This window comes from Mya arenaria, chromosome 6 (genome assembly GCF_026914265.1).
Source record: "Mya arenaria isolate MELC-2E11 chromosome 6, ASM2691426v1".
NCBI classification, from domain to species: Eukaryota; Metazoa; Mollusca; class Bivalvia; order Myida; family Myidae; genus Mya; species Mya arenaria.
The window spans coordinates 28,614,105-28,628,334 of record NC_069127.1 but is presented as its reverse complement, the minus strand read 5'-3'; the positions used below and the strand labels follow the sequence as shown (position 1 = coordinate 28,628,334).

The following is a 14,230-nucleotide window of genomic DNA, read 5'->3' as shown; positions in this document are numbered from 1 at the left end:
CTTACTTACTGACGTATCACATTGCTTGTGACACATTAATCTTTCAAAGTTTTTGTGTATTTTTCCACTGCTAAATTTACTGGGTCTGTCTACAATGTAAAATTTAATCCTAGTAAATTTAAAAATATTTTTTTGTTCTAATCACGTGACTAAATTCACATGCTAAATATACACACTATAAACTGGGCAACCATTGTGCGCTATTTTTAAACGGGTAAAGACAACGACAAAATACTATTTTAATCATGTAAAATGATTTTTTATTGTCACCATACTAACACATATTGACAATTCTGAGCTTGTTTTGAGGAAATATTGTATTTGCTGATTTTGACACCATCTGGGCCCCGTTTCATAAATGGTCGCATCGCAAATCCAGCAAAGTCGCAAGTCGCAAGAACTGCGACCGAGTTTGCGACACAGCGCAATTTGCGTTTCATTAATTGCGTCGCAAAATAGAGCTATCGGTGTCTAGAGTCCCTTTAAATAAGCTTTTTCAGATGCACATGGTTCTATTATTAGTTGATGTTTTAAAATTACAAAGACAAGTAATGATTTACTAAGCATGGACAAAGTTATGCTATTTGTTGTTTTTTATTCATTTCAAGTTTATTTAATCTTAATTGCATGTAAACTTCATTTAGAAGCTTCGCTTAATAATGTTATTAATGTTACACTATTTATTATTGTGCATCCAACACAGATTACCCCGAGTTGCTTGTGTCTATAAAGCTTATCAAAAGTGAGTGGTCATAGATAGATGCATGCTTTCTAAACCTTACTTATCGAACATTAGTTAATAGAATTTGACTCTGCAATTTTGTCATTCATTACATGAATACTCGAGCTGTCTTATAATGGGACATAAGTCAAATATTGTGTAAAATCTTAATGATCAAGGAGGGCAGAGTAAGCAATTTCATCAGTACTCAAAAGTTGCCTTAAAGCCCCCCCCCCCATTGATCTTAATCTTTATTGCCTTATGCTGTCTATCAGATCTCGGATCTGAGTATTCTGCTGTGCAGCTCAAGTTTTATTATAGATATAGTCAACCCTTTATGGTCCTGTGCCAGTAAACAAATACACTGGAAATTGGCCCCTTCTGTGACACCAGTGCATTTAACAGGGGATGCACAGCAGGGGATCATCATGCCAAACATTCCTTAAACTAGGCCTTTAAATTATAATGTGTTTTGTGCAGGCAGGGAAACAAATTATGAAGTATTAATGATTAAGTACTATTGGAGACCAATTAAGTTATTTTATTGTCTGGAAATGAAGGTTATAAATTAGTGGTTAGCCTGTGTAAATCACATTCTCCATCCTGCAGTGTCCTCTCATCTTTTGATTTGGAACTCAGCTTAAATCAATTTCTTTTTGAAATATTCTTTAAGCTATAAGATAGTATAAACCATATTCATTTAAATGGTGCTGGTTGGCTGTCAAATGAAATAAAATCCCTCCCCCCCTCATGGAAATTTCCATGGTCACAGGAGCTTTGTTGTTTGAGACTTTATAAAGGTCCACCCACACCTATTGGCTGCATTATGGCTCGATCTCAAAAAAAACCTGTATGGAAATTGCTCAAGTCACAAGAGAATGTTCATGTCAGGTATATAAATTGGCAAGTGAAAAAGTTTGTTCTGGGTACAGGCAAACTCAATGAATAACTTATAATTAGATGTGATATTTGATTTGATCTTTGAAATAAACAGTATATTACGTCTGTATGGTATGCCGATTATGGAAGGTAGATAAAATCAAATATACCCCCAGAAAACAAAGTTTGGTAAGGGGGGTTGTGGTTTACAGGCGTGAGGTTTTCAGTAGTTTTTTGTTTCTTTTTTCTTCCTGTATTTACTATTAAAGATCACAACAAAATTTGAAAATGATTATTAATACCATAAAGTTACAGGTCAAGTTTGACTTAATAGTAATAAGCTACCAATTTTTGACAAAGTTATAGTTCATGTGATTTTTTCCAAATGGAAATTAAGTTTACCATTCCTGTGTTCAGGCGGCATGTAGAGGTTTTCATCACTACGGTGACAGCTTTGGTTATAATTGAATCTATTGGTATTGCTGAGTCAAATTCTATTAATAGACAGAAACTCAGAAAACAGTTCCCATTAGCTATATTTAGCAAAATCCCAGCTGCTCTGTATTGTGCTTTGAACTGTAGAACTTTGTACCAAATGTACTTATAGACAGTCCCTAGAATCTCCAGCTGTAATGCCCCATAACTCTGTAACGAAACCCGAAATCAAGATTCCGGTGAGCGCCCGTGATCCAGAAGAGGGAGACTTGCAGCAAGTACCGGAGCCCACACCCGTGGTTCCAAAAACCACGCCCTCCCATACAACACTGACCGATAAGAAGTAAGGCTGTCTGGTGCTGGTTTCATGTGTTGATTGTGGTGTAGTGTCGTCATGGTGATGAGATGTTAAACACTTTTTCTTAATCATTTCATTTCTCAAGTGTCAAGTATGTTGTAAATAAATTTATTACGTGAAAGAAAAACAAAAATTATGTAATGTTTCCTTTGTAATTCTCATTTTCATACATACAGTAAAAAAATACATAAATATTTCATTTGTATCACTATTTACTTATCTAAGTACATCCATGGAGAAAAGGCATTTGAGATTAAAATGTTATTTGTTATCTGTTTAACATAATTATTGTTATCTCTTGTGATTTTATGATAGTGTTATAGAGGAAGAAATTGAGCTTGTTTTAGAGGATTGGTAAGAATATATGTTCATGTGGCTCCCTAAAATGTCACTTTACTAAGCGGCACATAGATCCTAGAATTTAGGGCTACACCCTTTTCAGTTTTTGGCTCGTCGTTGCGATATTGTGATAGTTTTGGTGTTTTCAACATTGGCATACTTTGGTCATAGCTAAAAATGTTAACGAAATTTGTATGAAACTTTGTAAACATGTTTCCAGACAAATACACGAAGTAAGCATGACCCATAACTCTGACATAAGTAATTGTTGAGTTATGCCCATTGTTTGTTTGAAAAAAACACAAACAGACACAATTGTTGGCAATTTCCCGAGGCATTCATGTTTAGCTTGTCTTTTTTTAGTCAAGGAATTGTGATACCTTTGGTGTCGTTGGTGTTAGCATACAAAATCAATATCCTTGGTTGTAGCTCAAAAACTGTTTAAGATGTTTGAATTATATATATATACAAATGTTACCAGAGACAATAATATGCACATGTGTAGCATTAGAACCATAACTCCAAGCTTTGATGATTGAGTATAATATATAATGCTCCCTTTTTGACTGCAAAGTGAAAACAGATGAACGTTGGCATTATCACTTGTGGTACTCTAGTGTTTTGGTGATGAAATGAATACAAGACTTTAGTGATGATGTTCAATCTCTAACATTATTTAATTAGATGACTGTGATCAGTTTAGTTTCAAGTTTCCAGTTCCTAAAAGTTGTAGACCTGACTTTTATGTATATAATTTTTCAAAGCTTAATTTGAAATCATTTTCCGTGATGAATTCAGGCTGTATTCTAATATTAAATGTCATGATTGTGATGGAATACCTGTGCAAAATTGCAGCCTTAAATTCTTTCCTTCATGTAAACTTTGGGGAGCATATGTGGTTCCAAACAATATCCTTTTTAATATTCGATATATTGCATGAAGGTTAAAAAATTATCATGATATGATACAGTCGAAACCAATTGACTTTTTATCCCAGGGACCGGTCAAAATACTTCAAGCCTTATTAATATCGAGCCAAGCAGGAATGCTGATATAGAGTAAAAATAGATCGGTCCTTTACATCATGCTCGAGCCAATGAGGAGATCGAGCCAAGCGATATCAAGCCAATGGGTTTCGACTTTACATATATGTACCAAACTCTTTACCCCACCCCTTGGTATTCCTTGCTAGTTGGAATAGATTGCTAGAATTTAATATTGATCGTTTTATGCTAGTTTTAAGATGTATAATATCCCAAACAAATAATATACCATGCATGTTAGTCATTCAGAATGCTTGTACATTTTAATAAAAGCTGTCATCCAAGTTACTGATTTTAGATGAAATAGTAGTATTTCACAATTTAACAAATATATCATTACTTAGTTAGGTTTTATCATAATCTGATAACATAAAAATAAAATTAGCATATCTCAACATGTTATTGTTTTAAACAGCATTATCATTTGTTTTTATTTATTCGTGTAACAATGTTTTTCCTTTTACTTTTTATAGGCCAGAGGTTGATGAACCAATCGAAGAGGATCAGTCATCTCCGACTGCAGCCACACCCAACCCCCTCAAGGTGAGTGTCCATTGGGGTCCATCGTCTTACACCCCCAGTGGTCCATTGTCTAAATCCCCCATGGTCCATCCTCTAATATCCCGTGGTCAATCCTCTAATACCCCCTGTGAACCATTGTCTGATAGCCCCTGTCGTCCATTGTCTGATACCCCAAGTGGTCCATCGTCTGATACCCCCAGTGGTCCATTGTCTGATACCTTCAGTGGCCCATCATCTGATAGCTTCAGTGGTCTAATGTCTGAAACTCTCAGTGGTCCATTGTCTGATACCTCCAGTGGTCCATTGTCTGATTCCCCCAGTGGTCAATTTTCTGATACCCCAGTGCTCCATGGTCTGATACCTTCAGTGGTCCATCGTCTGATACCTTCAGTGGTCCATCATCTGATAGCTTCAGTGGTCTTATATCTGAAACTCTCAGTTGTCCATTGTCTGATAGCTTCAGTGGTCCATCGTCTGATAGCTTCAGTGGTCCATCGTCTGATACCCCCAGTGGTCCATCATCTGATAGCTTCAGTGGTCCATCATCTGATAGCTTCAGTGGTCTAATGTCCTAAACTCTCAGTGGTCCATTGTCTGATACCCCCAGTGGTCCATCATCTGATACCTCCATTGGTCCAACGTCTGATACCTCCTGTGGACCATCATCTGATACCTTCAGTGGTCCATTGTCTGATACCTCCATTGGTCCAACATCTGATGCCGCCAGTGGTCCATCATCTGATATCCCAGTTGTCAATCCTTTGATATCCCCAGTGGTCCACCATCTGATACCCCATGTGGTTCATCCTCTGATACCCCTAGTGGTCCATCATCTGATATCCCACTGGTCCATCGCCTGATACCCAAGTGGTTCATCGCCTGATACCCCAGTGGTTCATTGTCTGATACCCCTAGTGGTCCATCATCTGATATCCCAGTGGTCTATCATCTGATACCCTCAATGGGTATTATCATCCGTTACCCACTGTGGTCAATTGTCTAATTCACCCATTGGTCCATCGCCTGTCACCCACAGTGGTCCATCGTCTGAGACCCACAGTGGTTCAATGTCTGATACCTCCAGTGGTCCATCATCTGATACCTCCAGTGGTCCATTGTCTGATAACCTCAGTGGTTCATCACTTGATACACTTATTACTCTTTTAAGCTCTGTGTTTCATTCTGGGACATTTGACATGTTTTGTGCAGATATAAATTGATGGGAAGATTTGGCCTTAGAAATTAAGATTAACTTTCAAGTCACTGAAGTCCATGATGGTCCAAACCACAAACTTTTGTCAAATCATTTACTGTTAAAAATCATTCAAAACACAAAATGATCCCATGGTACTTGTCATGTAAATGGCTTTTGTACTTTGGGTGCCGATGATGCCTGGGTCAGATCAATATGATGCAAGCAGATCTTTATAAACTTTAGAAAACAAGAAGACTTTGTAAGTGAGGTCCACATTAGAGTGAACACAGTAGGTGCTGCTTTATTTGTTTTTTTTAGAGTTTTGTGATCCCAGATGCCCTGGTGTGTGGGTGTTGATGGCATTATGCAATAACCTTTTACCTTGAATTAAAAAAATGCCATGAAACTTGGTGCACATGCTTACATTGACAATAGGCAAATGACTAACAAGTTCCATAATTATTTTCTTTTATTACAGGGAGTGGAATTACACAGAACCATGTCAGAAGATGAACAGAACAAGTTGAAGCAAACATTCAATAAACTGGATACAGATAAAGATGGGTAAACTAATTGTACTTATAAATATCGAAATTAAAGGGAAGTAACTTCTTTTTACAGTTTTGACACCATCCAGTTTCTAATTGCTCAGTACTACTGAATTAGTATGTGAATTCTCTATCCATTGTTCAGAGCTTTGTTCAAGTTATTATCATGATTAATGGCTTCTCAATGTTTACAGAAGTATTTCAGGATAAGCTCTTATATATAAATAAAAACAAGTACAGCTGAAATCCTGTCAGAAATACTGCAGATCATAAATATGTCTATGTTAAGCTTAATAGCAAGATTTGAAAGTTACAAACAATGACATTGCAAACATTTTTTACATATATAAAGTCCTAAACAATCAATCAAATGTTTTACTTGTAATTTTAGCAGGTATTTTCCCGCTGAAGAGCATTACACATCAAGTTGTGAAATGAAAGTAGCTTTAGATATAAATTTATGACTTTATAGGGATTCACAGATTTTATGTCGGCAATATATTTTGTTTTTAAACTTTGTTGAAAAACATATATACACTCATTTGAGAAGAATCGGGTAAATGAAAAACGATAAATTCAATTTTAGGCTTTACATAATGGACATATAATGGTTTATTACTTACACTTTTCTCCAAAATAGAGCATTAATTTTTTTGTCTCATCTGTAAATAATTATAACCCTAAAAAGCTCTACCATAATATGAACAATAGAAGATGTTACATCATGGAATAAGCATTTTTTGCTATATCTCACAGGATATTTAGTGTGTTTGATGTCTGCCCATATAAAACAAGAATAAATCCCTTTAAATCTACATTAATGAATTAATAAATCTAGAGTCATTACAAAAATAGTGTGAGGGAATTTCATTTTGTCATTATCTCTTATGGCGTTCAGAAGGTGCAAATATGTGACACTTGGGGGGCTGCTACTGAACCCCATAAATTAAAAAAAAAAAATATTTATAAAAGATATTTTTTATTTAATATCCTTTTTGGTGACTATTTCGAATAATTGTGACAGAAAATAGTTTATATGACTATTGTATCTTTAATTATATATTTGGCGCCAAAAGGGTGCCACTCAAGGGATTCATATACTTAAATAGCCTTATGATCTTGTACATTTATTTTGCAGGCACATCATGTACAGCCAATTACAGACACAGCTTCCAAAACAGTTCTCCCAAAATCAGGAAAAATTCATAAAACAGGTAATAGAAATTCCTCAAAGCACAATCTAATGAGTTTGTTGAGATGTTGTTTACTATAGCTTAATTGAAGGAGAATAATTCCAATCATGAGGGTTGCTGGTGACGTAACTGTTATGACAACGTTGACAGCACCAATCTGTTAGTTGGCATTATAATTTAAGTTTATTAAATGTTTGGGTTTCTTTACCAAGAAATCAACTTTTGAAAACCGTTAGAGTGGAAATTTCAAAGAAATCATTGGCTTGGTGTTTAATTTATAACTACGCGGTAGACATGCATTCTTTAAACTGTTATTCATTTGTCTCAACATTTTTGTCACTCAAAACCAATCTTTACTATACATAACATAAGGGTACTCATTTCAGGTATATGACATCACAAGTTCAAACACATTTTTTGGCGTTGATGAATTCATGACGATGTCATTCTTGACAGGTGTTGTCACCTCACTCAGGTATAAAGTCTTCTTAACTTTTTCAGCTTTTCTGTTTTTCAAAGATATTGTCATAGCCTTGGCAATGTTGTTGTTGTTATTGCCATTTATAAATAACTGTTCAAGTCATTCAAATCAAACTTGGTACATATATTGCCTAAGAAATTGCGGCATGGTTATCAAGGCCCATAACTTTGGATTTAATTACTGTAAAAAAACAAGTGCTGGAGTTTGCTCCACAGTACTCATGTTAGCTTTCAAAAGACTTGATCTTGTCTGTTTTCAAGTAAAAATTAGGTGAATATTATCATAATATACTAACTAACTGTTCAAGATGTTCAAATGAAACTTTGTACACTTATTGCCCAAGACGATATGCACATATATTCACTCCAAGGCACTCATGTTAGCTTTTAAAGGTCTTCATCTTGTCTGTTTTCAAGTATGTTTTTGTACAATATTTGTACAATTCCTTGTTCACACACTGTAGTTCCATATTTTCAGCGGTGAACCATTGGAGGCGTACAACAAAATCAACTTCCAGCGTCTACATGAGGTCATTCGACAGTATGTGGTAAGGCTGGCCTTGGTCTTTAAATAAAAGCTTGATATTAAAGGTAAAATGATGCAGACAAATTTAACATCACAGTGATTCATAGGTAGATCTAACATATGTTCTGAAATGTTTTGATAGTGACTATGTACATATATTATGTACAGTTCTGAAATGAGCTTTATTTATGTCATAAGATTAGCTGTCATTTACAATTCATAAGGGATAACCAGTACTATTCATTAACAAAAATACAAATGGGGATTCAGACTCACAGCATCGGTGTAGGTGGATACACGTTGCAGATCACGTGCCTCTGCACAAAACGGGTACGTCATGCAAATCAGTGAATCAGCCGGAATAAAAAATGTCATTGTTCCTGAACTTGTATGAACTCAGCAGCCTGATGTATGCTGGCAGTGCAAAAAAAAGATGTAAAGCAAGTGGTCTGTGGGTACTTTCATTGTAACTGGCGTAGGCAGCTGTAGCATGCAAGTTAAATTTACACGTTTCTTTCCTTCAATTATTCTGTCTGTTCCCTTGTTACAGGAGTTATTCCAGACGGTGGACCGGAGTCACCGCGGGAAGATCGGGCTCGCTTCCCTCCAAGAGATACTCAACACAGCCCTCGCCCGAGACTTCAAGGCCGAACCTCACAACTGGCACAAGTTTATTGACAATCTTCAACTGGTATGTTTGATAGGATAAACAACAGCAAAATTAACCTTGTTTTGGTTAAACAGCAATTTCATATTGCTATAAACAATAAAATATAAAAATATCATTTAATACACACAGGGGCACTATACTTTGATGGATTTAAAAAAAGCACCAAAAACTATTTGATTTCTGGTAATAAAATGCAAGATGTTGGAGTCTTTACAAGTGTTGTGTTTGTTTGAAATGTTGAAAAACTTGTCAAGATATTGTGTATGCATGTTCGCAACAATGAGAACATCTGCTGTAGAAATTGACGTCTTTTAAGCTATTGGTATATATTTGAATAATTAGTTACTTGAGATAAACCGGCTGCGAGTAGCATTCACTCGATTGCAAGATTTATAAAAATCTTACAATATAATATTTATTTTCTAATAAGAATGAAATAGAGGATAATTATTTGTTTCAGTGTAGTATGATTGCAATATATTTCATGGAGTCAGAGCATCAAAAGTTCCATTTGTGGATAAGCCACAATTTAAATTTTTACTTTTGTTGCTCGCAAGGTGAAATTTATTGCGATCTAAAGTAAACATTTTTTTTTATTATATGCTTAGAAATGACAGATAATTGTCCTTATTGGAAAAGCATGCCAAATTGTATCTTACAGTAACTTACGTTATTTATTTTATTTGATTTGCAATATAAAAGCGGGCCTTAATTTTAAATCTATATTTTCACCATTTAAATCAATGAAATTTAATTTTTATTTCGCTAGTAAATATTCATAAATCTACAGAAGCAAATTATTAAAATATAAATATATATCTTTCAAAATGACAAATTTCATTGTTTTTATTTTTTGCCTTGAATTATAGCCTGCAGATGAGTTGGAATATATTCCATATGTCGCTTTGATTCCATATTTCGAAACTTATCGAACCTGAGAAGTGGTATGTTGTAGAGCCAGTGTGTTGTTTTCACGGTCACTTCACCAATCGTTACACATTAATGATGGGAATTGATAATCATATTCATAATCATAAATGTTCAGTCACCAGAGCTTTGTTGCTTGTATTTAAAATGGGAATACATCTTGATCCAGGCATTTGGTCATTAGGAGATGGATAGAACTTGAGTCAATATTACCTGACTTTGCTCGATTAGGATTTACAACATTAAATGTTTTACTCTTCAACTGTGGTATTCAATGTGAATTTTGTCACCCTTAGTAGTTATTTTTACAGTGATAGTAATAACATCTTTATTGATAGATTTAACATGGTGCTTGATAAATATTACCGGATTTAGCATGTCTGTTTTTCGAAGAAGAAAATCACGTGCTACGATTTCAAACAAAATCTATAACCTTATTTATTACTCAAAACCCGTTCAAGATATTCAAGTTAAACATGGTACACATGCTGCCAGAGACAATACACACATGTGTAGAAAGGGGCACAACTATGTATTTAATAAATATTGGGTTTTGTCCCTTGTTTGACTGAACACAAAAAAAGAACATTTAAGCAATGCGGTTCAAACTTCAACACTGTTGTTTTCATTATGACGAGTTGAACAATTAGATGCACCAGAATAATGCGTTTTTTTTATACTCATGAACCTCACTATTAATGTTTGTTGTCCAACAGCACAAGATAAAAAAGAGTGGTCCATCTTTAAAAACCGTGTTTTTATTGTAGTATATGTTGTCTCGTGTTGTTTTCTGGTATTGTGTTTGGCAGGTTATAACGCACTTCATTGACTTCCCAACGGCTGTCAGCCTTTTATTCATTAGTCTGAGCACTAATAATAGAAGTATATACTACAGTCAAAACTTGCTATGTCGAAGTCGATGGGACCTCCGAATTTTTTTGGAGATAACAAAAATTCGATATATAAAACAAAACATGTCTAACTGAACCCAAAATATTTAAAAAAAGTTTGACATAACTGGAACATTGAGATCACAGAGTTTGACATAGCAAGTTTCGACTGTACTTATCATGATTTCAAAGATATAGATGTTTAAGGTGTTTAAGTTTGTTCTCTGCATGAGAAAATGCAAGGTAGAAATAAGGCTGCATTTAATAAAAAGTTTGGTTGGAGTTATACCCAAGCCACATTTCTAGGCCAGGGATGATTTTATTTTAAGATTCTGTAATGAAAAAAATAGAGGTGACCACCAGAGAACTTTTTGGTCGCGGGTATTTTTATAAGTTAAGGTCATAAAATGCCAATCAAATAATTTGTTTGTTGTGGCCTATAGTAAACATTTTATGTTTTATTGAAAGAGAAACAAACATGGTTATAAACTAGATTCCCAAGTTAACAGATTTTAACCCAGTGTTGTCTAATTTTAGGCAAATGTATAAACATGTAATAAAATTAAATTAAAAGGAAAGTAAATAGAAACAACCGCAGATACACAACTGTTATTAATGGGCATAAAAATGTTTTTTAAAGTATACTAGTACAATATTGTTATTTGGCTTCAAGGAAATTAAAAAAACAGCATTTCTTGTACCAAAATAATCATACTTTACTCAAACCACATTACTGAAAGTTAACAGTAAATGTTATGGTACTATTCTGTATTCCTCATTATAAACTTTGTAAGTTTGTTATGTAAAATACACATCTATTGTATTGTTAATCTAACTATTTCAGAACGAACCCGGGCTGTTGTCGAAGATAGAGTTTCTTGCCTACATTCCACTGTTTGAGACCATGTCTCGAAGAAAATCACCCACTAGCCGATCTTGAGGGACCCTTGACAATAATATCACGGTTTCCGATACGTGCATACCGTACCCACCCCATGGGTCTGCAGACCAAATATTGTTGTCCATTGATGTATCGATGATTCAATGTTCTTTCGGTGTTTTTTTATATGTTTGGTCTTGTCAGTTTATGTAATAAGTTACTCGTTTTTTTGTTTCTTGGGTTGACGTTATGTCTAACAATGTTTTGTTAAATGTGCTCACATTTGCCAAACTCATTTTAATGGTCACCAGTATACCTGTTGTTTTTTTACATAATTTGAGTAATTGACTGTAGAAGTCATTTAATCTGCATTTTGGTGTTTTCTCATCTATAAATATTTGCTTTTTGAAGTAAATGTAATTGTATGTACAGGAAAATTGATATATTGTTGAGAAATGTTCATTTAGACACACACAGGGCACATATAAAATTAAACCCCCTGCATCATGCTTATAATGAACATATTTTTTTTATAAAATTAGTTTGGTGTAACCGACAATAGTACTACATGTATGTGGTGGACAGTATAAAATATAAAAGTAAGTTAAGCGGAATTAATTTCTTGCATTTTTACAAGTTTTCAGTTACTTTAATCATTGTTCACATCCTAAACAAATACTGCCAGCTTGTGCATCATATTAAAGGACAAATTCAGAAATAGATGTAATGCCAAATGCATTGTTAGTAATAATGTTCAAATGTAAAATATGAACATTCTGCCATTTTAAGGAAAAGTCCAAAGTTGTCATTATTCGATTGCCATTTTGTATACCGTACTTGCTCACAGTTTTGAAGCATTCAGTTTTGGGTTGAATGAATGCATTAGATATTTGTTTATTTGTTTATTTGATTCAATTTTAAGGCTAACAGTTACAATTATGATGTGATAAAAGAATAGTTAGTGAAGTATTGTTTTTAATAATTACACTGTGAGTCTCCTTATATACTTCCTTCTTTGGAGTACTTTTGAATAAAAATAATGATTAGATTCGATTGGTCAAATGACATTTGATTGCGGTAAAATTAACGTGACAAAATAAGTGACTTCATTGACGCATTTGCTTTGCACACAGCTAGTTTTAAAATGATTTAATATCTGCTGAGCATTATTTTTAAGCGTTTAAGTTATAATAACCCATAAAAAAATTGTGGATATGGAGTGTAAATTATATAATCAACATATAATATTTTAGAATTGCAATTCAACTGTGTTTGAAGTACTTTGGTCAGAGTGCAGATAATCACCAACTGTGCACCAACAAATACATTTATACATAGGTTTACTGCAATACTAACACATTCAATCCTTAGAAACAAACATCAACACAAAGTCATATTGTGCATTCCATAACTTTAAATGAAGCACTGCCAAATCAATGGAAAAATATTATGAAGAAGCATATACGATTAACTCTAGACCACATTTCTTTTTTATATTTGCACATTAGGTATCATTGTTCATCCATAAATTTTTCGAATTCAAACAATTAAATATTAATTGGAAGTATTTCTGTGATTATATAGCTAGCTATTCTAATTCTTTCTCTTCAATAATACCATAATTGTGTGTTCAGATATTTTTGTCTCCTAACAAAAATGCCTCCTTTTTATTCTACCTTTATTTCTGTACATCTGCTTCATAAAGTTCATAATTAATAATCTGTAATGGCCATGAACATATATTATATTCCAATCTTTGCGCGTTGTATGATATAGAAGCCTGTCCATTATTGATAGTATGAAAGTAAAGTAATCTTAAAGCTGCACTCTCACGGATTGAACGTTTTGACAACTTTTTTATTTTTTGTCATGGAACGAGACCATTTTTGCGAAAATCCATGGAAACGAGTTATATAAGACTACTGAAAAAAATTAGATCGCTGATCTTTATATTTTTGTTCAAAAGTTCATGTTTTATGCATTTTTCTTAAACCGTTAGTAACGGTTGGAGCCATAAAACATTAATTTTCGAACGGAAATATGCAAATCTGTGCTCTGATCGTTTGTCAGCAATCTTTTATCATTGGTTTGCAGATACTTATGCAAAAAATTGCTCTTTCCAAGACAAAAAATAAAAAAAGTTGTAAAAACAGTAAATCAGAAGTCAGAAAAGAAGTGTTGTAGTTGTGTAGTTGTGGCTGGGTATGAGGGGATGAAAATCTAGCAATTAATTTATAGTTGCTTAATTGATATCAAGAAAGATTTTTAGACTTGTGTTTTATTCGTTTGTTACTATCCCTGTGACTTGTAAACTATTCCAGATATAATGCGAAGCTTGGTACATATGTTGACCTAAAAACATGCATGTGTGTGACTAGAGTTCTTGATGAGTTATGCCCCCTCCCCTTTGTAAACTGTCAAAAGCGGACCAGCCTACTGACATCCTACCCTGGTGTGGTTGTTTGAGTAATCGCTTTAAAAAAATTGAATACATAAATGTATAAGTTTGTTGGTACAATGTCTCTTTTCGAAGTGCTAGTGTTCTGTATGTAATTGTTTAACTTCTATGAAGCATTTAATGTTTTGTTTTAACTTATTTGTTTATTATCAGTATTAATAAAATA

The 14,230-nt window shown here is 34.0% G+C and overlaps 1 protein-coding gene across 16 annotated transcripts in view; it reads left to right on the top strand.

Annotated features, from left to right (window-relative positions):
- The window catches only part of LOC128238745 (uncharacterized), a 48,252-nt gene extending 34,022 nt beyond the window's left edge, over nt 1–14,230 (top strand). For 12 of the 16 annotated variants that reach the window (XM_052954963.1, XM_052954962.1, XM_052954965.1 and 9 more), the window contains 8 exons: nt 2,208–2,378; nt 4,249–4,318; nt 5,971–6,056; nt 7,179–7,254; nt 7,620–7,708; nt 8,192–8,261; nt 8,790–8,930; nt 11,571–14,230. In XM_052954963.1, the coding sequence (XP_052810923.1) occupies nt 2,208–2,378; nt 4,249–4,318; nt 5,971–6,056; nt 7,179–7,254; nt 7,620–7,708; nt 8,192–8,261; nt 8,790–8,930; nt 11,571–11,666 (799 nt within the window). In that variant the 3' untranslated portion in view covers nt 11,667–14,230. Of the gene's footprint in view, nt 1–2,207; nt 2,379–4,248; nt 4,319–5,970; nt 6,057–7,178; nt 7,255–7,619; nt 7,709–8,191; nt 8,262–8,789; nt 8,931–9,778; nt 9,854–11,570 lie in introns of all 16 variants that reach the window. The other 4 variants (XM_052954966.1, XM_052954974.1, XM_052954977.1 and 1 more) reach the window with 2 other exon arrangements.